Source organism: Schistocerca serialis, chromosome 5 (genome assembly GCF_023864345.2).
Source record: "Schistocerca serialis cubense isolate TAMUIC-IGC-003099 chromosome 5, iqSchSeri2.2, whole genome shotgun sequence".
NCBI classification, from domain to species: Eukaryota; Metazoa; Arthropoda; class Insecta; order Orthoptera; family Acrididae; genus Schistocerca; species Schistocerca serialis.
Genome location: NC_064642.1, coordinates 576134409 through 576158760, shown reverse-complemented (window position 1 = coordinate 576158760; position 24352 = coordinate 576134409). Strand labels below are relative to the sequence as shown.

Below are 24352 nucleotides of genomic sequence, written 5' to 3'. Positions count from 1 at the left end.
ATTTGTTTCCCAAACTCGGGCATGTTGTAGAGGTTAGCACAAACAGGTAAGCGACGAATTACGGCACTAAACCAGATGAAATCTGTTTGGAATCGAAGTTGACTGTGTGTCACGTAAAATAGGGTCATTGTTTTGGCGGTGATCAACAGAGACGGCTGTTGCCTAGCAACTAAAGGTTCCGGAGGCGCTTTAGGTCGGCGCGTGGCCAATGGCTTCGATCCGGGAGGTGGTGGACGAGAAGCGCGAGGAGTTCCGTCAGTACCTGGAGCGCGGCAACGTCATGATGTCGGTGACGAGAGCGCTTGTCTCGCTCTACGACGAGTACGAGAAACCTGAAGATCCCGTGGAGTACGTGCGCAAAGCCCTGGGCGACGTCCGGCCCACAGCCGCTGAGATGGAGAGCGTGCGCGAACGCCTCAAGGTGAGACCTGTGTCTGGGACCGGTGGCTCGCTTCTTAGACATTTTGTTTCCCTGTTACCAGCCTTCTGACTGGCTTGATCTGGTCCATCACGACTTCCTCTCCTCTTTCAATTCCTTTTTCTCAGAACTGCGCTCAATCTTAACATAGGGGACACTATTGTAGCTTGGAACACTTAACAGACTTCCGCCTCTACCCCAGCTTCGTAACAGAAGTTTAACATATTTTCTTACTCACTCTTTAAATGATATCATTCAGTTTCTGTGTGATACAGTCTTTTTCATACTGTGGAAAAGTAAGGTTTTTCCAAATGTGTAAAAGCGTTCCAAGGAACAACATGACCATGTGCCTAGGAACATACACTGACAGGGAAATCGGTAATTTACAAGAATGATTGCTTATCGAGGTCGCGGGGTCCAAACGACACATATCGAACGTGCGATAGTAAATCGATCATGCGAGTATCGTTGCGGGCGTTATGATCCATTATTTGTGATCGTCGTTTTTATATGTTTTCCGTCATTCCTTTAGTTGCTCTAAATTACATTCCTCCGCGCTTGGGAAACCCAGACGATTTCAGTCGATAGTGAGTGTGATGTCTTTTATTCCTGACGTTTCTTCAGCAGATTCTCTCACATGGAAAAATCTAATTTCATGCTTATCCAGAGTAGAAAATTGTTTGACTTTCTGTCGCAAATATGGAGTACTACTGGATGACAAAAGGAGGGAGTGTATGGATTATGGTGGTGCGAAGTGTGTAAAATCCATAAGAGGAGTTTCGATGCCGAAATACAGTTTCAATTTCATTGAGGAAAATGCGGAAAACGAACGAGTTTCAGGAAGAATACGTGGTTCGACTCTTCCAAATTATCCATCCAGACCAGCGTAATTTTTCTATCTTGCTGGATTCGAGACTACACGTTGCAAACAACAGCATCGGAAACTGAGTTATCTGCTAATACCGTGTGTGGTTCTTTCGGGTTTTTGCAGAGAAATCTGTCATCTGGTTGTGACAAACGACAGTGTACCAACTGGTGGAGCGAGTAATGTTGTGAAAGTGGGCGAATCTCATATAGCTAGAAGGGAGAACCAGAGAGTACGACCTTCAAAGAGTGAAATAGATCATATTTGGGTATTCGGTGGAATAGAAAGAGAGTCCCGGAAGTGTTTCGTTGTGAGAATATTGTCCCGAGACAAGGTGACTTTAGTGGGTGTGATAAAGCACTTCATGCTGCCTGGTACTAAAGTCATTACAGACGGTTTTCAGTCCTACAAGACTCTGAAAGATGAAGGATTCGACCACGAGTTCGTGAACCACTCCGTAGAGTTCGCATCTTTGGATGATGCTAGTGTGCACACGCAGAATACCGAGCGCCTATAGAATTTGTGAAGTCTTCCATTACAAGAGAAGGGCGTCCAGGACAAAGAGACGAACTGTACTTGTTTCAATATCTCTATTTCCACAACTTGCGTTTGCAGGGAAAAGTTAACGCATGTGACACTCTGCCGATATTCTTGTGTGATATTGGCGGAGTTTACGCAGGTTATGGCAAAAAGGGAACTGTCATTGTAGCGTACACATCATATGGACTTTCTCATGACGACACGATCGACAACGAGTAAGGTAAGTCGTCTCCTTTGTAATTAGACGTATTTTTTTAACGCTCTTCTTTTGTCGTTCTGGTAGTGACCACCGTAAACATACTCATAACGCCCGCGACGAGAGTCACACGATCGTTTACAATCGCACGTTCGATATGTGCCGTTTGGTCCCTGCGACCTCGATAGGCAATCATTCTTGGAAATTACCGGGTCGCAACAACAAGAAGGAGCTGCGCAACATAAACGAAAGTTGGTAGTCTCGTTTCTACATCTGAAAGATAATGTCTATTTAAATTTCGCGCCAGTCGCATAACTATAGCGTTAGTAGCTCCAGTATGAGGATACAAATTAGTTTTGCTTTAAATACATGCTGTAACTATCGTGAATGTTAGTTGTCTTCGAGACTGAATTGGTTAGTTGATATTAGGCAAGAATACTATTAAGGTGGCAAAGACGCCATTATCTACACCTCACTGATTCTAAACTAGGTTGTGGAATAGGGCTACGAGAACCTGAATGTTCCTTCTGCGGTATTGCAGAAAGACTTGGCTCGAGCCGGCCGCAGTGGCCGTGAGTTTCTATGCGCTACAGTCTGGAGCCGAACGACCGCTACGGTCGCAGGTTCGAATCCTGCCTCGGGCATGGATGTGTGTAATGTCCTTAGGTTAGTTAGGTTTAAATAGTTCTAAGTTCTAGGCGACTCATGACCTCAGAAGTTAAGTCGCATAGTGCAGAGAGCCATTTGAACCAACTTGGCTCGAATGTAGCAGCTGTACATGCTTGCTGACAGCGGTGGTCACGAGGATGTACTGTTGCAAGATAACTCTGCTCTGGACAGCCACGTGGCTCTATCGAGAGGGAAAACCATTGTGTTCGGCCTATGGCTCTGGCGCGTCGTACTGCATCTGCAGCAGCCATTTGGGCAGCTGTTGGCACCACAGAGACACAAATAAATGTTAGAAATCGGTTACTGCAAGGACGGAAGACCTGTAGCGTGCATTCCACTGACCCCAGACCACCGTTATTTGCTGCTTCAGTTGTGGCAATCGTGTGTTCATTACAGGACAGAGTTGAGGACTGTTTCGTTTTCTGATGAAATCTGGTTCTGCCTCTGTGTCAGTGACGAGCGTGTGTTGGCTAGGAGGAGCCCAGTTGAGGGCCTGTAACCAACCTGTCTGCGTTCTAGATACGAGGGTCACTCCAAAAGAAATGTACACTATTTTTGTAAAAATACTGTTTTCATTCTGCATGTGTGAAAGTTTTACAGTGTGTAGATACATCCTTCCCACTTGTTTTCAAACTTACTTCAACCTGTTCCCGTGAGTGACGTCGTCACAGAATGTCTTCAATATGGCTGCTACACTTGACGTTCGTCAGCAGCAACGTGCTGTCACAGAATTCGTGTGCTGTGAAAACGAGACAGTGGGAAACATCCACAAGAGGTTGAAAAAGGTGTGTGGAGATGCTGCTGTCGATCGCAGTACAGTTAGTCTATGGGCAAGCAGGTTACGTCATGAAAGCGGGCACGACAATATTGAGGATTGTCCTCGCAGCGGCAGGCCTCATACTGCACACACTCCAGACAATGTGCAGAGAGTTACCGAATTGGTGACTGCTGACAGATGCATCACAGTGAACGAATTGTCACGCTACGTTGGGATAGGGGAAGGAAGTGTCTGCAAAATACTGAAAATGTTGGCGTTAAAAAAGATTTGTGCCATGTGGGTTCCCAGGATGTTGACAGTGGCTCACAAAGAAACAAGAAAAGCGGTATGCTGCGAACTTTTGGAACAGTACGAGAATGGTGGAGATGAATTTCTTGGAAGAATTGTGACAGGTGATGAAATATGGTTCCATCATGTTTGACCAGAGACGAAGAGGTAATCGATGGAGTGGCATCAAGCAAATTCACCCAAGGAAAGAAAATTCAAAACCGCACCTTCTGCTGGAAAACTTATGGCTACGGTGTTTTTCGATTCCGAAGGACTCTTGCTTCTGGACATCATGCCAAGTGGAACCAGCATAAATTTTGATGCATATCTGACGACAGTGAAGAAACTTCAAGCTCGACTGAGTCGTGCTCGACCACATCGGCAAAAGCAGGATGTTTTGCTGTTGCACGACAATGCACGGCCACATGTCAGTCAAAAAACCATGGAAGCGATCACAAAACTCGGATGGACAACACTGAAACACCCGCCTTACAGTCCTGACCTGGCTCCATGTGACTATCATCTCTTTGGGAAACTGAAAGGCTCTCTTCGGGGAACAAGGTTTGAACATGATGACTCCCTTGTGCTCGCTGCCAGACAGTGGCTCCAACAGGTTGGTCCAGAATTTTACCGTGCGGGTATACAGGCCCTGGTCCCAAGATGGCGTAAGGCAGTTGAGAGGGATGGAAATTATGTGGAGAAATGAAAATATTGTTCCTAAAGGATGTATCTACACACTGTAAAACTTTCAAACACGCAGAAGAAAAGATGGATTTAAAAAAAGAATTGTGCATTTCTTTTGGAGTGATCCTCGTACAATGGACCTATAGCTGGAATCTGGTCTGGAGTGCGATTTCGTATTACAGCAGGAGCATCTTGTGGTTATTCCACGCACCGTGACTGCAAATTTGTACGTCAGTCTGGTGATTCGAGCTGTTGTTCTGCTATTCATGAACAACATTCCAGTGGTTGTTTTCCAAAAAGATAATGCTCTCTCACATACCGCTGTTGTCACACAACGTGCCGTACAGAGTGTCGTCATGTTGCCGTGGCCCGCTCGGTCTCCAGCTCTGTTTCCAATCGAGAACACATGGGACATCACGGGACGACAGTCTAGTGTCATCCACAAACAGCATCAACCGTCCCTGTACTCACTGACCAAGTTCAACAGGCATGGAACTCCATCCCGCACACTGACATCCGGCACCTGTGCAACACAATGCATGCACCTTTGAATACATGCATTCAACATTCTGACGGCTACATCGGCTATTAATGTACTAGCATTTCACATTTGCAATGGCTTATCTGGCGGTTATACTCGTATTAACATGCGATCTTGCAATGTTAATGACTCATCTTGACAAATGTATTCCCGAAATTACATTACTCTACAGTAATGATTTTTTTAGTGTTGAAATTTTTTCACTCCATGTATATTCAATTGAAATTTAAATGTGTTGCACCCAAAAAATTCTATCAGTATTGTATTTAGATGTCTGTCCGTTACATTATTACTCTCCTACACACAAATAATCGGTAAGTGAAATCAAATTAAGTGGAAGTATTAATAAAAACCCGTTACAAGTTAAAACCCGACTGCACTCCGCGCTAGTCCTCGCAACAAGAAACAGTACTTGGTAGTACCTGAAATTGAACCTGGGTCCGCCGTGTGAGAGTCAGAGACGCTGACCACACGGCTACAAAGGCCGGCTATTATCAGTCTTACTTAATTTTACGAATCTTTCTGTAACTTCACATATCGCACGGTTCAGTTCTTCTGTTTTTCCTGTTTTCTGACAGCCCACGATTCACCACTATACAGTACCGAGCTCCAGACATACAGGTTGTTTATAAATTAGGTATACAAAAGTAACCTTTTATTAAGAAAAAAGTAAATAACTTACAGAAGTGTTTGATATAACACTGAATGCAGTATATCTTATAGTTTTATTTACAGATGTTCAGTGTTATCTTTTGTAACAAGACAAATTTCCTATATGTAAACAGTTTCCTGCAAAGTTCTACGAAGAAAGTATCGATGTGTGGTGGCAGTTGCCTGTGTTATGAGTTGCCGCGGCTCGTCGACGTTTCTCGGAAGCGAAAGACCAGACACTTTCGCTTTAATGTAACCCCATACAGGGAAGTCCACTGGGATTAAATTAGGAGATCGTGGTGGCAGGATATTGTTACACCATGTCCAATCGAAGGTAGCACATTCCTACGAAGATACACGACAACTTCACGATGATAATGTGGTGGTGCGCCATCTTTCTAGGAAGTAAAATCTGTGCCCATATCATGCTGTAATTGAGGCATTAGATAACGTTAGAGCAGGCCCTGGTACGATATTCCAGCTACATTTGACTCGCCAAAAAAGAAAGGACCCAGGAGGCATTGTCACTGAACACATTTTTATTAAGAAAATCATCCTCAGTCAGCATTTGTTAAACATTTGTACGAGGTGCTTTGAATAAGTAATACATTTTTTCTCTACCAAGTTCGGTTAGAAATGTAGAATTGTTGTGGGACATCGTGGAGCATTCCCTCTTCAGCATGTACAGTTTGATGAAGTTCCGATAGTTGGCGGCGCTATACGCAGCCTTCAAAATGGCGTCTGCAACGGAGGAGTGTTCCAAGCAGGGAGCTGTAACTGTGTTTCTTTTTGCGGAAAACCAGAGTGTCACAGATATTTGTCGGCGTTTGCAGAACCTCTACGGTGAACTGACAGTAAACAAAAGCACGGTGAGTCGTTTGGCGAGGCACCTGTCATCATAACAACAAAGTCGCGCAAACCTGTCCGATCTCCCGCGTGCCAGCTGCCCCCACGCAGCTGTGATTCCAGAAATGTGGGAACGTGCGGACACTCTCATTCGAGGCGCACGACGTCTCACATTCAAACACTACTCTGGTCAACTGGACATCTCTGTCTTATGGTGCTGGCATAATCGTCGACCAGTTGGGGTACTCAAAGGTGTGCGATCGCTGGGTTCCTCGCCGGCTAACAGAAGAGTTCCATCTGCTTGGCCCAATGAAGTATGCTCTCTGCTGGAAGCTGTTCGTGCATGGTGAAGAGGTTATCATGCAGCAAAGCGTTGGCTCTGAAGTCGACCAGTAGAGTGGTACCATGCTGGCAGTAAGGTGCCGTAAGGCCGTTGCATTGAAAGGAAATTATGCTGAAAAAATGGAGTTTTGTAACCAAAAGAGTGGGGAATAATTGTTTTATTGGAATCCTCAATAAAACCAAGCTGCTCTCAGGAAAGAAATGTGCAATGTAATTGAATGCCTCTCATATAAAGCTCGGCTCATTTTTTTGTCACTTTCTTTCAAATCTTGCAACAATTCCAATTTCTAAGGTTTGAGTGATAGGCGTTTCCGTAATACCTTCCACACCGTAACACTAGACGTACTTAACTGTAATTTGAAGCACGTCTCGTTGATTTACCCGGAGTACGAATGTAAGATTGTTCAAATTGTTCAGTTGCTGCGACAGAGACTGCCGGCCGACGCTGGTACACAGCCAGTTTCGGTGAAACGATTGCACTAATTAATAACAGTTTTCCTTTGAGGCGGTGGCTTGCGATATTTGGACCTGAATTGTCTCTGAACTGTAGTAGCGGATTTGGTTTCATGAAATGATGAACAACACTGCGCACGCTCTGCACCGTCATACCAATCCATGATGGCTGTTCTCTATTAATTCATTCGCGTATTTCACCTAGCGGTGACGTCGGGAACTAACAGTGTTAGGCGGGAATAAAACTTGAACATATGCTGCATTCAGTGCTGCATCAAAAATTTCTGTAAGTTTTTACCCTTATCACAGTTAAAGATTACTTTTGTATAACTAATTTATAGACATCCAGTACATTGTCAGAAATTTCTTCCTCAAATCAAGATGTATGTCTAATAGTAGTTGACTTCTACTAGCGGAGAATCGTCTCTTTCTCTGTGCTAATCCGCTACATGTATTATTTGGCCTCCGAAATAGCAGAATTCCTTGACTTCATCTACTACGCGATTCCCAGTTTTTATGTTGACAGTGTCGCTATTCCAATTTCTGCTACTTTTCATTCCTTTCGCTTTTTTCAGGTTTTCTCTCAACCCACATACTACAGTCAGTAGAATGTTCATTCCATTGAACTGATCCGGCAATTCTTCCTCAGTTTCAGTGAGGTTAGAAATGTCATCGGCAAATCTTATTGATATCATTTCACCAGGATATTTAGCGCCACTCCTAAACGTGTTTTATGTTTCCGTTATGGCCCTTTCGATGTATAGGCTGAACGATATAGAGAAGATGGCATTCCTGCCTTACACCGTTTTCTGTCGGGCACTATCCATTAAAAGTAACCGGACAGCCTTATGAAATATAGAACTGACCACTAGATGTCACAAGAGGCGCTTCAGTCTGGAACCGCGCGACCGCTACGGTCGCAGGTTCGAATCCTGCCTCGGCCATGGACGTGTGTGCTGTCCTTAGGTTAGTTAGGTTTAAGTAGTTCTAAGTTCTAGGGGACTGATGACCTCAGATGTTGAGTCCCATAGTGCTCAGAGCCATTTTTTGATGTCACAAGATGCGGGCCCGCCAGTATAAAAGGAGGTCCATCGTGCTGTCACTAGAGAAGCAGAAACAGCACAATTGGTGGGTCAGGAGAAATCACTGACTTGGAAAGTGCACTAGTCGTTGGATGTATAATGTGACGCGCCTGCCGTTGTTCTGGTTTTATGTGGAGGTGGTCTTCCTAAAGGTTTTTGTGGTCGCCGTTACTTATCTATCGTTACTTATCTATATTATCTGCCTGACCGTGTTGCCGTATCTTGAGGCATCAGCCTTTCTCGGAGAAGCGAAGTTCGTACCAGCTGGGAATCTGAAACACCAATTACGAATTCACTTGCTGCTTCTTTAGGGCACGTGTATTTCACCTCCATTACATACACTCCATTTTATATTTTACTACATCATGCGACTTTAACAGAGTTCACAATACAGATTGGTCTTTCCTATTTGCTCTCTGTACACCCTCTCTGCGTTTCTCTCGAAAGGTGAAGACACGACCATTGTCCATGCTCGGCGAGGTTCCGTGGTTCGCAGCGAATCTCGGAGGTGAGACAGCGCTTTCACAGAATCATTGCCTCGATCAGTAGGTGTCTCCAAGAGCAGGTTCCCAAGTGCTCATCGTCCCTGCCTTGCAGATACGCTGCGTCCACTTTCGCTCTCGTGACATGCGCAAAAGAAATAGAAAATTTCCGCACACATGTGGGTCAAAGACAACTCACCGTTGTGTCCCCCCTAATCTTCACCTCTACACCCTTCATCTCGTTTCCCAAGGTGGCTTCTGTCGACTCCTCCTCCCAGATGATGTTCTCTCCATTTATCCCTCCTATCAACTCTGATCCTCACCTCCCCCTCCCTTCCTGTCCTTTCCCTGGGCTCCCTCTTCCCCAAACCTTTCCATCCAGGTTTTTCCCCACCTACCCTCTCTCTTCCTTCCTTCTCTCCCCTGATCCATTTTGCTCTCACCTCTCCTTCCTTTCCCACTCCTTCTCGCGTCTGCCCAGCCCCTCCTTTTCTATGTCCCCTCCCTCCTTCAGCTCCCCCGCTTTTTTCTTTTCTCTCCTCCCCCCTTTTCCCTATCATAGGTCTGGGTCCCGCCTCCCCATCTGCAGCCTTGTCACCTATATAGTGCTGTTATAAGTGAGTGTTCTGTGTTGTGAGTCCCCTGTCAGTGTTGCAAACAGCCACCATACTGAAACTTCCTGGCAGATTAAAACTGTGTGCCGGACCGAGACTCGAACTCGGAACCTTTGCCTTTCGCGGGCAAGTGCTCTACCATCTGAGCTACCCAAGCACGACTCACGCCCCGTCTTCACAGCTTTACTTCCGCCAGTACCTCGTCTCCTACTTTACAAACTTCACAGAAGCTCTCCTGCGAACCTGCCACCATACTGTTGCTCATTGTGTTTTTTATCTCATGCGAACAGAAACCAGACTGTCGCCATATTTTTTAATTGTGCCTGTCTCCTTCTTGTGTATCTTCATCTGCATCGTCACCTCAGTGTTTTTATATTTTAAATTCCAAAACTTTCCGCTATTTTACAGTTTTCCACAGTGTCACCGTTCTGTCACTTGTTTTTTTGTTTGTTTATATTCTCATTATGTTTTTTAACTTTTCTGTAGGCTGCAGAGCAGCATATTACACTGCTGCCAGCCTCCCCCCCCCCCTTGGATTGAAATCCAATAAACGAAAAAAAATCAAAGACGAACACTCACTATAAGAGCAAGATGCTTGCTCAAGGTTACGACTATCCTTGGTCAGTTAGAGAGATAGTGGGAACAACAGATAATTATCTGCAAATTGATTGGTTACGCCTCACGTGTCACCTGAGTAACAAATCCACTAGGGACACTTAAACCGTTCTAAAACTGAACAAGTCGACTCTTGCTGATGTGATGGTAATGAACAGCCTCAGCTAATTCAAGACCAGGGAGACCTCACGTACTGACGGACAGGGACCGTCGAGAATTGCGTGGGCTGCTTGTAAAAAATTGCATGATATCAGCAGAAGGAATAACTCGTGAGTTACAAAGGGCTACTAGCACTGCAGGTACCAGAATGACTGTGCTTAGGGAGTTAAAAACAATGGGTTACAATGGTCGAGATGCACATTTCTGTAGCCGGTGCTAACTTATGCTTGAGGTGGTGTAAAGAGCGACGCCAATAATGGTTCAAATGACTCTGAGCACTATGGGACTTAACATCTGAGGCCATCAGACCCCTAGAACTTAGAACTCCTTAAACCTAACTAACCTAAGGACATCACACACATCCATGCCCGAGGCAGGATTCGAACCTGCGACCGCAGCAGTCGCGCGGTTCCGGACTGAAGCGCCTAGAGCCGCTCGGCCACAGCGGCCGAAAGAGCGTCACCACTGGACAGTGACTGACTGGAAACGAGCGATCTGGAGTAATGATGAATCACACTATATCCTGTAGCAATCGGATGGAAAACTTCGGGTTCTGCGAATGTCTGGAGAACAATACCAGCCATGATGTGCAGTGCCAAAAGTGAAGTGCGTAGTAGGTAATATAAGGATATGTGATTGTTTTTCGTGGCTAGGTTGTTGTCTCCGTATTGTCTTTAACACAACAAAATGGTTCAAATGGCTCTGAGCACTATGGGACCTAACATCTGTGGTCATCAGTCCCCTAGAACTTAGAACTACTTAAACCTAACTAACCTAAGGACATCACACACATCCATGCCCGAGGCAGGATTCGAACCTGCGACTGTAGCAGTCGCGCGGTTCCGGACTGCGCGCCTAGAACCACTAGACCACCGCGGCCGGCCCTTAACACAACACTAAATGCGAAACGATGTGAATACATTTTACAGAATTGTTTCGGAGATGATGATTTTTGTATCAGCATGAAAATACTCCCTGTCACCAAGGCCGTGGTTTGTGGTCAATAACATTCCTGAAATGGACTCGCCTACCGAAAGTCCGGACCGGAACGCAATTTATTATCTTTCGGATGAATCAGAACGTTAACTTCGTTCTAGATCCTGGCCTCCAACATCTCTACCTTCTCTTCTTTCACCTCTTGAGGAATTCTTCCATAGACATGCAGATACCTAATTGAAAGTATCCCCAACAGAGATCAAGCCGTTATAAAGCCGAAGGGTGGACACATTCCATATTAATGTCAACTAATAGGTATCCGGATAATTTCGATAAGATACTGTACATTTTTCTGCTCTTACACGGCCCGAGTCTAGGTTTTTCGTAGTTGATGGAAAAGCGTCTACCTATAATCTTTGTGACAGTGTAAGACCAGGCCTCCTAGTGTAAACACCAAGGAAGATGGTACAGAGCTTGAGACACTGGATTTTTTTCCGCAAAATCGGGGTAAAATTTCCACGCTACTTCTCTCACAATTAGCTTTTCCCATTTTTGTCTAAAGCATTTTAACCGAATTCCAGGCTATTAACTGAAAGAAGGCCACGAATTCTTTCCTTCCTCCGGTTTATTTGAGACTGTGCTCAGTCTTCTATTATGGACTCATTATCTATGGCGTTTCCCCATAGACGGCACTTCGGGTCTAGTTCGAATGTTGCTGGTTTATTTCCTTACATCGCTTCTTTTATTACACAAGGTGGTGCAGTCAGAAACAGTCCACCTCCAGTTTGAAAGCGAATGCAGTATTTCGACTTCTGAAATAGAATAAACAGGTAGGACAAAGGACAGTTTTATGCAGTAAACGATTGTTGGCATTTTTCTGTAAACATTTCAGTTTATTTTACCAGGGAAGTTAGACCTTTCTCTTTGCGGTCTGCAAAATGACATTCTGGATAGAAGAAATAATTGAAATTGAGAAAGCGTATGTGAAAACAAGCTCGATTAAGGAAACTCGCGAGATTTTCGAAGTCAGGTATCCAGATAGAGGACTACTAGCAAACAGAGTAATACAGAGTCTGTATAAAAACTGGCGCATCTACGGATCTGTGGAAGCGTAAGAAGGTAGTGCAGACATTTGCCGAAGAATGATTCAGAGCCCAAGAAAGTCTACACGTAAATTGGCCCAACAGGCGCATGTAAGCAGGCGGAGTTGCCAGCGGATATTGAAAGGTCTTAATGTGAAGTCATATCGCGTGACAGTTGTGCGCTAATTACTGGAGGATGACTGTCAAATGCTGTAGATTACTATACGTAACTTTTGAATAACGTCAACGATAGTTTGTTAGACCATTTCCATCACGCCATGACAGGTGAAGCATGGTTTCATCCCTCCGGTCACGTGAATTCAAAGAACACGAAGTATAGGGCAACGGAGAACCCTAACCTAGTGTGTCAACAACCACCCCATGACGAAGAAATCAGTTTTTGGTACATTGTAAAAACAACGCGCATCAGTGGACCGATATTTTTTGAGACAACCCTCAACATGGTTGCATGAATGGGGATTTTTGATACGTTTTGTGCTCTACTCTCTCAATATGAAAGACAATACTGCTTCTTCCAGCAAGATGGGACATCAAGCTACACACGCCAGATATCACTGGAACTGTGCATGACGTCTTCACTGAGGAATTAACTGTCAGCTAACATTCATGGCCACCACGTTCGCCGGATCTAACAACAAATGTTTTTTCCTGTGGGGACACTAGAAGAGCAAGGTCTCTGAAACAAATACATACACAATACAGGAACAGATAGAAACACAGCCGTGAAGTTGCTGCCATTTATATCCGAACTTTATGCCGGGTGTGTATGAATACTCTTAGACGTCCACAGCCGTTTACTGATGGGTGTCTTTCAACACCTTCTACAAATGCATTCTTCACTGTATTTCTCATTTTAAATGAATGGTAATTCAGATTCAGCTCTCCGTTTCTGCAATTTCACTGTATTTCCGTTTTACTTACACGGGATACTTTTATCTGCGTCATCCTGTATTTTCTGCAAATCAAGTTCATATTTTAGCGACTGTGATCGTAATCGAATAATTTTGAACCACAATTGTATTTTTACTGATTTTATTCGTATTTGACGGCCGCTAGCTATCACTGATTTAATTCTGGAGACGGTTGGCGGAGCTTTCGTTCTCTACGTGCCCGCAACTGCACGTCATGCAGCGATCGCTCTACACACCAGCCCGGAGCAGTCAGTGGTCCATCCCGCCAGCTCCAGCCCTCAGCAATGCTATCTCTTCTTCTACTTGTAGTCCAGTTATATAGGTTTTTACTGTTGTTTTACTTTCACGTGTCCTTTAGTAACTATCTTGCTACTCCATCTACAGAGCATGCAACGGTCTGAGGATCATCAGACATCGATGGAAGGCGAACAGTGTCTTTTAAAATAAAATATTTTATGTGTTCTAGACTGCTTTTATTATATTTTTAATGCTCTTAATGAATCATTGGCGCTTCACCGATTGTTTGATAAAACGAAATTTACCGACACTTATATCCCACAACGTCAGTCAGAAAGGTATAGAGGGAGTTTTTGTAGAATTAGGAATAACAACAGTAGATTTAATCGTCTGGCCAGGTCGTGAAAGTGTACGGTTGCCTTACTCGGCAATGTCAATACCTGAGAGGCCAAATATTGTATTCAGGTCTCAGTCTGGCTTGACTCCTAATCTGAAAGTCTAACTAGTAACCTACCTAACGGACACACTACGATTTTGATCGACTTTTAATACGTTGTCGTACAGAGCAAAATAAGAGACACACACGGATTTTATACATCCGCATACTGCCTTTAAAGGTGTGAAGCACCCCCTTGAAAAAAACTGAGTTTAATATTTCTGAATGAATTGGGTTAAAACGCTAACAGATATAAGAGAACTTTCAAACAAAAGTTCCATGGGTTTTAATGCACCTCACAACGCTTCATCCAGATTTCTCTCAAAAATAATTTTTTACAAAATATCATCTTCCACATTATTTTGTTTTTCGTTTCGAAATTTGACTTATAGTAAAACGTTGTTGTTGTTGTGGTCTTCAGTCCTGAAACTGGTTTGATGCAGCTCTCCATGCTACTCTATCCTGTGCAAGCTTCTTCATCTCCCAGTACCTACTGCAACCTACATCCGTCTGAATCTGCTTAGTGTATTCACGTCTTGGTCTCCCTCTACAATTTTTACCCTCCTCGCTGCCCTCCAATACCAAACTGGTGATCCCTTAATGCCTCAGAACATGTCCTACCAATCAACCAACGTATATCATCATTAACACCAGATTCAGTCATATATGATGAGGTGGTATACCAAACATGCATTTGTCAGAAATGAGCTAATAAGCTAGAAATACCTCTACATTACGGTACGTGCTCCCGATATGTATCCACTTCAATGTCAACTGTCATATTGGTTTGTTTAATAAGTCGTTCCCCATAACTATATTCTAAATGTATATGCTCCATATATTGTTCTGTATGCATATATATTTTCTTTTAATTTTATGAAATATAAAATAAATTATGTTGCATTTGTGTTTCCGTTTTTCATTAGGTGATCTGTATTTTTTTTTGTTTTGGTTTGCAAGTTGTAACATTTTCAGAGTTAATTATGATCTATTTTAAATTGCTTGTACGTTATTTTTGTAACATCATTGCAAACCTGCACAATAATGAGATAGCACAGAACTGTTACGATAAAAAATTCTGAATGCATTTCTTTTTTGCGCACCAAGCACATCGGACAGTTGCAATTTCATGACAGGAGTCACATACAGGATCACAGTTTTTAAAGCAATAGTGAACAGGCGTCTCACATTTAGGTGGTTTCTGTTCAATATAAGCTCTCTTGTACAATGCGTATTTAAAAAGGGTGTCGAATCTGCGAGAAGAAAACTAATTGTGAATTACGGATTGAATTTTTACAATATTATTTCTTAAATGCAAGTTAACATCGTAATTATATAATTACATCTGAAGAACGTTTCGAGGCTTTTTCCACGGCCAAAATGTGTATATGTCTTGTGGCTGAATCATACCAGTGCTTTCGCAAGAAATCTTTTAAATATCCACCCGTTTTCCATGATTATCAGTGGTGTTAAATTTTTTTTTTTCATTTTGCCCTATCCATGAATCTAAACACAAGACAAATTGTTCAGTCGTATTAGGTATGTGAACCAGTTCAGAGAATTTCCTTATGAGCTACGCTGCCAATTTATCGAACGTAGGAGCAAATACAAGGATAATATCTGCTGTGTATGAATCTTTTTGGACTTTTAGGCAGAACTTGCCATCTTTTGTTTTTTTTTTCAAAATTATGAGTAAGTGGGTCATAAAATTTACCCCTGCAGATATAATGGACCGTATTGTATAAGTATGTGTTTAGGCATTCAGAGATTTTGCTAGAATTTCAACTTTTGATGTTCCTCTGAAGGATAATGTTCGTCCTGCATGCATTTACAAATTGAAACCTGACTTGTCAGAACTATACACATTGGAGTTTCCAATCATACACTTTTCGATTACACAGTCTCCACAAATTCGTAAGATTTTCCGCTCAGTTCTTCTTTATTCGCTAACTGAGCTTGAGTGATGAATTTATTGAGTTTTTTTAAAACAGTCCGGTGTCTTACTTTAAAATCATGAATACATTTCGAGGAAGCTTTGTACAAATGTTGTGGTAAATTACAATCATGCATTGATTGTAAATCACACCTCTTTACATCCAGATCATGTATTGTTACTGATTCTCAGTTTGAAATGTGTCTAATCATACTTGGAAATACCTAATAACTTTTCATTTCTCGTTCAACTTACAACAATATGTGCATCCTATTTATACAGATCTTCTCTCCTTGTGCCCTTTCTGTATCTGTGTTTTACACTTTCAAATTAGTTTTTACCAGAGTGTCAAACTGTAATGGCTTTTTGTTTTTCCTCAAGATTTATGTCATGTTTTGCTTTTTTAGCGTATTTTACCGTTCCTTCATAATCCTCTTTGTAGTGTTCTTCCCTTAGAACAGTATCTGAAATTTCAGTTTCGATTTAAAATCTTAAAGTAGTGTGCTTTTCGTAAATACGTCATTACAATAGAACCTTTAGCCACATTTTATAACTGTGATGCGAAAGTTATTTCTTTGCTAGTGATCGTAGTTTCAACATTATATTGTGGCTAATCAAACTTTGCACGTAGTAAATGCAAAAATGTCCCCAGTTCGCTGCCCGTGCGCTGGGGAACGTTGGTGCGGTGAGAGTAAGAGAGCGGATTTCTTTTCTTCCCTCCCGCTCCTGTCGCAAAATTGCAATTGTCCGATGTGCTTGGTGCACAGAATCAAAGTGTATTCAGTATTTTTTCGACCCAAACAATTCTGCACTTCCTCATTGCTGTACAGATTTACAGTAATGTTACAAGAGTAACGCTTAAATAGTTTAAAATAAAACGTAATTATGCCTGAAAAGGTTACGACTTAAAAAAAAGAAGAAAAATACTGTTCACCAAATGTAAAAAGAAAGATGAAATAGAACACAATAAATTTTGTATTTCAAAAAATTAAAGAATATATATATATATATATATATGTATACAACAATACGGGTAGAATATATATTCAGAGTACATTTATCTGAGAAAGATTTATTAAACAACCAAACATGACAATTGACGTTAAAGAGGACACATATCGGGAACACGCACAGCAATGTAGAGGTATTTCTGGCTTATTAGCTTATTTTTTAGAAACGTGTATTTGGTATATAATTTCACCATATATGCCTGAATTTGGTATTGATGATGCAATACGTTTTGCTGTTTAAAGCCCATCAATCTCGTAATGTATTCCTTAGGTAGGTTTACCTGTAAGTAGAGCACCAACACTAAGCAATGTCGCCGGAACTGGGCTTAATTTCCAGCACGGGCGGGAGTTTGTCGCTGTGTGTCGGGAACCGCGTCCGTAGTAAAGACAGTGGCGTATCGCAACGTAAACTGCGTGATGCTGAACGTAGCAACGCTTCTGCTAGTGTTAAAAACGTTTTATTGCAATGTGCTTTGAATGTTATGAAGAATCGAGTGGAAGTATTTCAATAGAAGTTTGCTCTGTCGACTAATAAGTAAAAGCCTTTTGTGTTTACATACACGCGATCATGAATAATTAACGAGATATTTGTGACTGTATCACTGAGAAACTTCTGTAACACTACCAGACTGAAATCTCTGTCCTGTGTAGGAAACTGTTTACTGATAGTGCTATGCGAGTATTTGTAAATTTTTTGCGGTATTTGGACACGAAATTTTCTGAGATTAATCGTCTAGAGCGACCAAGAATTAATTCTGGCCACACCCCAGCTATTTCCAAATGTGCATTGCAATTTGGTTATTTCATTGAAGGATTTTCAGAATATAAGCGAGTGTATTTCTGAGGTCGCCGGGCGTTACTCGAAACTTGGCTTGTTAAGAGAGCGTGCTAAAAAGTAAAGCCGCCGACTTTTTTATGCTAAAACTCTTAAGGTTTTTTGAAAATAAAACAAACGTTATTAACATTTTACTTATTTATTCTTCATGTCTACATACTTATTTTCCAACACAGTCACCCCTCCGACGAACGCATTTCTCCCAAGAAGAGACCAGATTGTCGATACCTGTCACTATAGAAAGTCTGACTTTGTTGACGGAGCCACAAACTTACCTCTGCCTGCACAGCTTCATCGCTGTCAAAGTGAAGTCCTCGAAGGTGTCGTTTTGGAAACATGAAAATCGACTGGAGCCAAGTCGGGACTATATAGAGGTTTATAGTGAACTCACGCTGATGTCTTTACCATCAAATAAGACTGATCCGGATATCTTCATTTATACCCCACAAGCTCCCATGTGGTGCATGACGGAGTGTACACAGTGCCACTACGTCATTTCCTTTCCTGTTCCACTCGCAAATGGAGCGAGGGGTGAATCGTCCAATACCTCTGTTCGAGTCCTAATTTCTCTTATCTTGGCGGTCCTTACCCAAACTGTACGTTCTCTCCAGTAGAATCGTTCTGCAGTCAGCTGGAAATGCCTGTACTGTAAATTTTCTTAATAGTGTATCTTCTCTCTAGCAGTTCCCATTTGTTTTCACGAAGGATCTCCACAGGACTTGATTGTTGGTCGAATCTACTAGTAACAAATCTAGCAGCACGCCTCTGAACTGTTTCGATGTCTTCCTTTAATCTGACCTGGTGGGATTCCCAAGCACCGGGGCAGTACTCTAGAATGGGTCGTACAACCTGAATAAAGTCTGCTTGGGAAGCTATTGGGCGCCATCTGCGCGCCCATAAGCCACCACCGTGCGGCGAGGAACTTGTTGAATCTTTGTTAAGTTGAATCGCTGCTGTATTGCGTTCCAGAGATGGATCATCATTCTGTTATCGACGTGGTCATACAATTTTGTCTCACGGTATATTATCAGGGCATACTGAGAACTAAAGCCTCCTAATAGTTTTATGTTAAAGATTTGTAATCAAAAGAAACTTTATCAACATTCGACAGCTTTACTCTCCTTTTCTACAGATTTATTTCTCAGCGTAGTCACCCTGGTGACGAACACATTTTTCCCGACGAGAGTTCACTTTATACTGTCACTGTAAAATATTTTACTATGATGACAGAGCCACAACCTCATGTCTGTTTGTACTGCTTCATCACAGTGAAAGTGAAGTCCTCGAAAGTGTTCTATAAGTTTTGGAGATCTCTCCTGAGAGCTGTGCCTGTTACCCGACGATTTTCTTTGATGATTTCATTGACCCGATTCCGATGAGGCTCGTCGGTTGGTTTTCGCCGTCGTCCACGCCGAACCCAGACACACAAGTTGCGTTCATCACCACCGTTTCCTTGAATACGAGCACGAACGACCCGACGTCGCACATTATTGATGTTAATACAATCATCACCGTACAAAGCTTTTACTCTTCTACGGACTTCACTTGGAGGCAAGTTTTCTGCGATTAGAAACACGATTGCAGCACGCTGTTTCTCACACACCGACATAGTTACTGTTACACACCGCCATGTTATAGGTTTCAATTCATCGGCCTCTAGAGGGCAGAGGACTGACATCGTAGTCAGAAAGCTTTTTTGTTTTCTTTATTGTCATTTGATGCCCCTCGCCCCATATGGGCGGGAGTGGGCTGTCAGCGGTTAGAAGTCGCTTGTATTCAGCGATATGAGAGTAAAAAGTTTAAAACATATTATAAAAGTGAACACAGCAATTGACAAAATGAATAACTGACACAATAAAAAGACGTGGATTCAGTTGAATTTATTTAAAATATAATAATCGGGTTTGTTGATTAATTAAAAGATTGACACAGATGAAATGGCAAATGAGTATTTCACGAAAGATAAAAGACAGAGGGGCAGTTGCAGAAGTTAAAAAATTAATAAGCTAGTGCGTTGACTGATTAAAGCAGATACATAGATGAATGAAGTCATGAAGGGGCATATACTGCCAGGAAGAGGGGTATCATGGGAATATAGCAGTTAGGCTCCGTGGAAGAGAGTGTTGGTGCGGGTGGATGTTTAGTGGAGGAATTCAGGGGAGTGGAGACGGATGCCATTCCGGACCATGGCTTAGAATGTCGGCGGAGACGAGTGGAAGGGAAGGGAGTCCTGATTTGTGGAGGTGGGGTGCGTTCTGTTTTGATCTGTTAGGACGGGTATATATCAGGTTGGATTTAATGGTCGGGTTGGGGAAGACGGTTAAAGTTTCGTTGGGAGAGGATGTGTAGAGTGTGGAGGGGTAGCATTTGCGGAATGTGGTGGGAGAGGTGCGGCAGAGTACAAGGAGTAATGAACAGGGGAGGGGGGGGGGGAACAGGGGGTGGGTAGTGTTGAGCTTACAGATAACGTAGGATACTCGGAGGCGCTCCAGATGGAAGAGTATGGAGCGGAATTTTATAAGTTGTTAGAGGATGTGGGTGGGGGAGGGTATGTGGATTCGAAGTGCTAGACGGAGTACATGGCGTCCGAGGATAAAGCGATGGAGGAGTGGAAGTCCATAACACATTTGGATGGCAGAGGACGTGTCGGACCAAGGATTTATAGGTGTGGAGGATTGTGGAAGGGTGCAATCACCATGTTCAGCCGGTTAGTAGCATTAGTAATTTTAGTCTATTGTGGGCTTTCTATTGAATGGTTAGTAGATGGGGCTTCCATGTTAGTCGACGATCAAGTATTAACCTGAGGTATTTTAATGCTTTAGTTAACTGGATAGGACGGTTGTAAAAGGCAAGAAAAAAAGTAGTGGAGACAGAAGCTGTGGGTGGTTCACAGGTGGTCGACCTAGTAATATACTGGATGGTTATAATTAAACTTTCCCTATTTAATACGTTATAACACGGACACTAATTACTGAGCGAGGATCAGATTTGGTAGCATTAACGTCAAGATAATGGAGAAGAGAAATAATGCAGAATCAGTTCAACTGATACACTTTTCATGTGTGGATATGGTACATCACACTATTACATACTGATACCATTACTGCTACAAAAGCGGTTCAATATGGCGCCCATCAGTGTCCAGAAGTGTCTGAAGGCGCAGGATTGAATTCTGCATGTGAGAACGAAGCATGTCTATAAGTATGCTGGCTACTTCTCTTGATATGCTGCGCTGCAGATCAGCACATGTGAATGTTCCCCTGGAAAACCCTGTGCTTCAGGTAGCCTCACAACCAGAAATCACAGGGAGTGAGACCAGGTGATCGTGCCGGCCAAGCATTTGGAAACGATCGGCTGATAATTCGATTGTTTCCCAATGTGTTTCAGAGAATCCGGTGACCTTCACGAGCAATGTGCGGTGGGGCCCCATCTTGCTTGAAAACTATTGAGTTCAATGAATCTGTCTCCTGTAGGGCGGGTATGACGTCCTGGCGAAGCATATCGCAATAACACTGGCCATTGACATTGTATGGCTTTGGTTCTTGAGTGCCAACTGTTCAAAAAAGAGTGGGCCAATTATGAAAGTAGCCATGAAACCACAACATATACTGACATGTTCACCATACAGAGGAACTTCATGCATAGTGACTGGAGATGTAGATCCCCACGATCAGCAGTTCTGCCTGTTCACCTCGCCCGTCAGAGATAAATGAGGTTCGTCTGTCCATAGGATGGTCCAGAGCCAGCCCTCGTCAACTTCAATCATTGTGAGAAAGTGCGGAGCGGAATTAACACGTCGTTGTGCGTCCTGTCGTGCAAGTTGCTATATGATATGGATCTTGCACGGATACCACCTGAGAATCATTCGAAGCACCTTCGGTACAGTGGACCACGGGATGTTCAGCTGTCATGAAACAACACGCACGCTGCCTGATGATCGGTAACTGTGTGGAAGGTTGTCTGTCATAGCAACAGTGATTTCATCAACCACCTGTGGAGCAACCGGTCTTTGACCTCTTCCCGGAGAGATGCCCAGTTTTATAGTTGATTGGAACTTCTTCATCATGCTCCGCCTAACAGGTGGAGAAAGAGGACCCTTCCATAATCTTTCAGCTGGCGATATTCTCGAAGTACAGCTGCAGCATTATGTTGTTTTGATAATAGAGCTTCACCAATAATGACCTGCTCCTTTTGTCCAAACTCTTGTTGACAGGTCAACAAGTACACTGCGACATGCCAGATGTTGGGGGAAGGGACTAAACGGCGAGGTCATCGGTCCTATTGGATTAGGGAAAGATGGGAAAGGAAGTTGGCCATATCCTTTCAAGGGAAATGTCCTTGCATTTGCCTTAAGCGATTTAGGGAAACCACAGAAAACCTAAATCAGGAAGGCCGGACTCGGATTTGCACCATCGTCCTCCCGAATACGAATCCAATGTGCTGGTCAGGTGTGTGAGACTATGAATCACAATGACTGATCACGGCACCTGGTGGCCGTAGTTGGAACTGGATGATGGCACTGTTACGCATGGAAGTCATGCACCCAATTCTCTGAACATTAATGCTACCAAGTTTGGTACTCACATAGCGATTAGTTTTCGTGTTACAATTTGTTAAATAGAGAAAGTTTAATTATAATTACCCAGTACATGTAATACCTCAACCAATATTGAGAACAGAATAAAAAGTTCTGTAGCTTTACTTTTCAGGATACTGTTGCACATGCCATTACCACCTGATTTAAGACTGTGATAACTGCGTGCTATCACTCCACATGTATAACTCCCTCATCTGTCCTACCCTCTGTTACGCAAGCATTACCTGGATCTTCCCCCCCCCCCCCCTCCCCTCGCTTTAACAAGGCCCTCCAACTCCTCGAACACCACACACTATGCCTTGCCTTCTGTATCCGCTTTCCTTCTCCCACACAACTCCTATATTACCTCATCCCTTTCCCCCAACTCCTCCTTTTCCTCCAACATCTCTCCATCCTTTACACTGTCAGCATGCTTGATCCTCCTCACCCCCTGGTTTCCTCCTTCTTCGCCACCCCCCGCCTGTTGCCGCCCCTCTATCGCTGCATCCCTCCCTCTCTCCACCTCCACATCCTCCATCTCCTTCATCAGGGCAATTTCGAGCGCCCCCACCCCTCCAAGATGTTGAACTTCGCTGTGACATCTGACCTTCCTTTCAACTCTAACTTGGCCTTGTTTGCCAGCTCCTTCCCCCGCCCCTCCTCTCCCCTCCTTCTCCCAGAGTGGATTTCCCTCCTTTCCCCTGAGTCTCTTCTCCCCCCCCCCAACGCTGTTTTTCTCTCCGTCCCTTCCCTCCCCAGCACTCCCTCAGCGCCCCCCCCCCCACCTCATCCCCCTTTCTCTCCCCGCCTCCTCGCCTCCTTTTCCCTCCTCCCTTGTCTGCCCCTCTGGCAGATCCTCCCAGGTTTTTATTCATTATCAGTGTGCTGTGTTAGTGTTGTGTTTCGGTGCCGTTATACAGTGTCCTCTAATGATGTGGTTTTAATTGTGTGCTCGACCTGTTTATCGTCCACGATTGTTCCGTGCTATGCTGTCCATCACGTGGCTGCTTTAATCGTTATGCTTCGGCCGTACTTTGGCTGGTGCCTTTTAATCCAGAGTGTGTTTTTTTGTGTAAATTACTTTTTTACATTTGTACCTCCGTTTTACTGTCACCGCTTTGTATGCTTTCTTTCTTATGTTCCGACTTTTTTGTTTCTATATTCCGCCATGTTTTCTTCTTTATATTGTTTTAAATGTCTTCCTGTCTACTTATGTCTCTCGGCTGGAGAGCAGCGCTTATGCTGCTGCTAGCCTGCCCCTGATGGGGAATGGAAATAACGATAAGGAGGAAAAAAGAAGCGCGTTATCAGCGTGTACTGCTGCGGACAGGAAACCGAGTCGATACTGGAGGAACTGCGCCAGAGGAATGACGTGCTCCGAGGCCAGCTGCTGAAGCTCGACCCAGACAGCGAGCTGCTGGCTCATCCGAGGGCCGGGGACGACCTGCTAGATGCAGACGCCGTCGCCGCCTACCACAGTGCCCACGACGAGGTCGTACTGGCGCCTCCTCCCACGCCGACGGTTATACACTGAAACCTCGCGGCCGACCAAGTCGGTGCACTCCGCATGTGGCCACCGTTGCTACTCAAATTCCTTGGTAATAAAATGTATACGAATGTGACGCATCACTGTACAGAGTTTATTACTGGAGTGGCTTTCACGAAATTTGACACCTCAATGTCACATCCTCTTCCTGCAGTCCACCGGCGCCAAGTACTGTGATTCTCCCGCCTCACACTTTTCTTGCCACATATACCTTTTAACAGTCGGTCAGCGCCAGGTGAATGCTCAGTGTTTCCGTGCGATATCGTGTGTCCACGTGTAGTTTCAGTCTTACGTGGACTGGAGCACTGACTCATATTTGGTGGTGAGCCTAATGCAGGAGCAAGAGATAAGCACGGCAGGAATCGTTGAAACAATTGGTTCTCGGTTATATCGGTTTTTCTCACGCCAGTTTAATGTGACTGTTAAAACCGGTTTCGAAATAACCGATTTTCGGTTTCCTTCTTATTATTTCCTGTAATAGACGTAGGAATGGAACAAACATTGAAAAATGTTGACTCTCTCAGTTTCATGGTACATAGAATCATAATATTAAAGCACACTGCACGTATATGTGTACATTATAAGCCAACACACATGGCAACAGGGACATTATTATCTCAGTAATGC

The 24352-nt window shown here is 43.6% G+C and overlaps 1 protein-coding gene across 1 annotated transcript; it reads left to right on the top strand.

The window, feature by feature from the left end:
• The first annotated feature begins 208 nt into the window (after positions 1-208).
• LOC126482108 (c-Myc-binding protein-like) lies at positions 209-23713 on the top strand. Its single transcript, XM_050106084.1, has 2 exons — positions 209-421; positions 23510-23713. Exons 1-2 carry the CDS (start codon positions 209-211, stop codon positions 23711-23713), a joined length of 417 nt encoding a protein of 138 aa, XP_049962041.1.
• Positions 23714-24352: the final 639 nt, after the last annotated feature.

Coding starts and splice junctions, on each gene's coding strand:
- LOC126482108 (XM_050106084.1), top strand. CDS start 209: ATGGCTTCGATCCGGGAGGTGGTGGACGAGAAGCGCGAGGAGTTCCGT. Junction 422..23,509: donor GCGTGCGCGAACGCCTCAAG/GTGAGACCTGTG, acceptor TGCTGCGGACAG/GAAACCGAGTCGATACTGGA.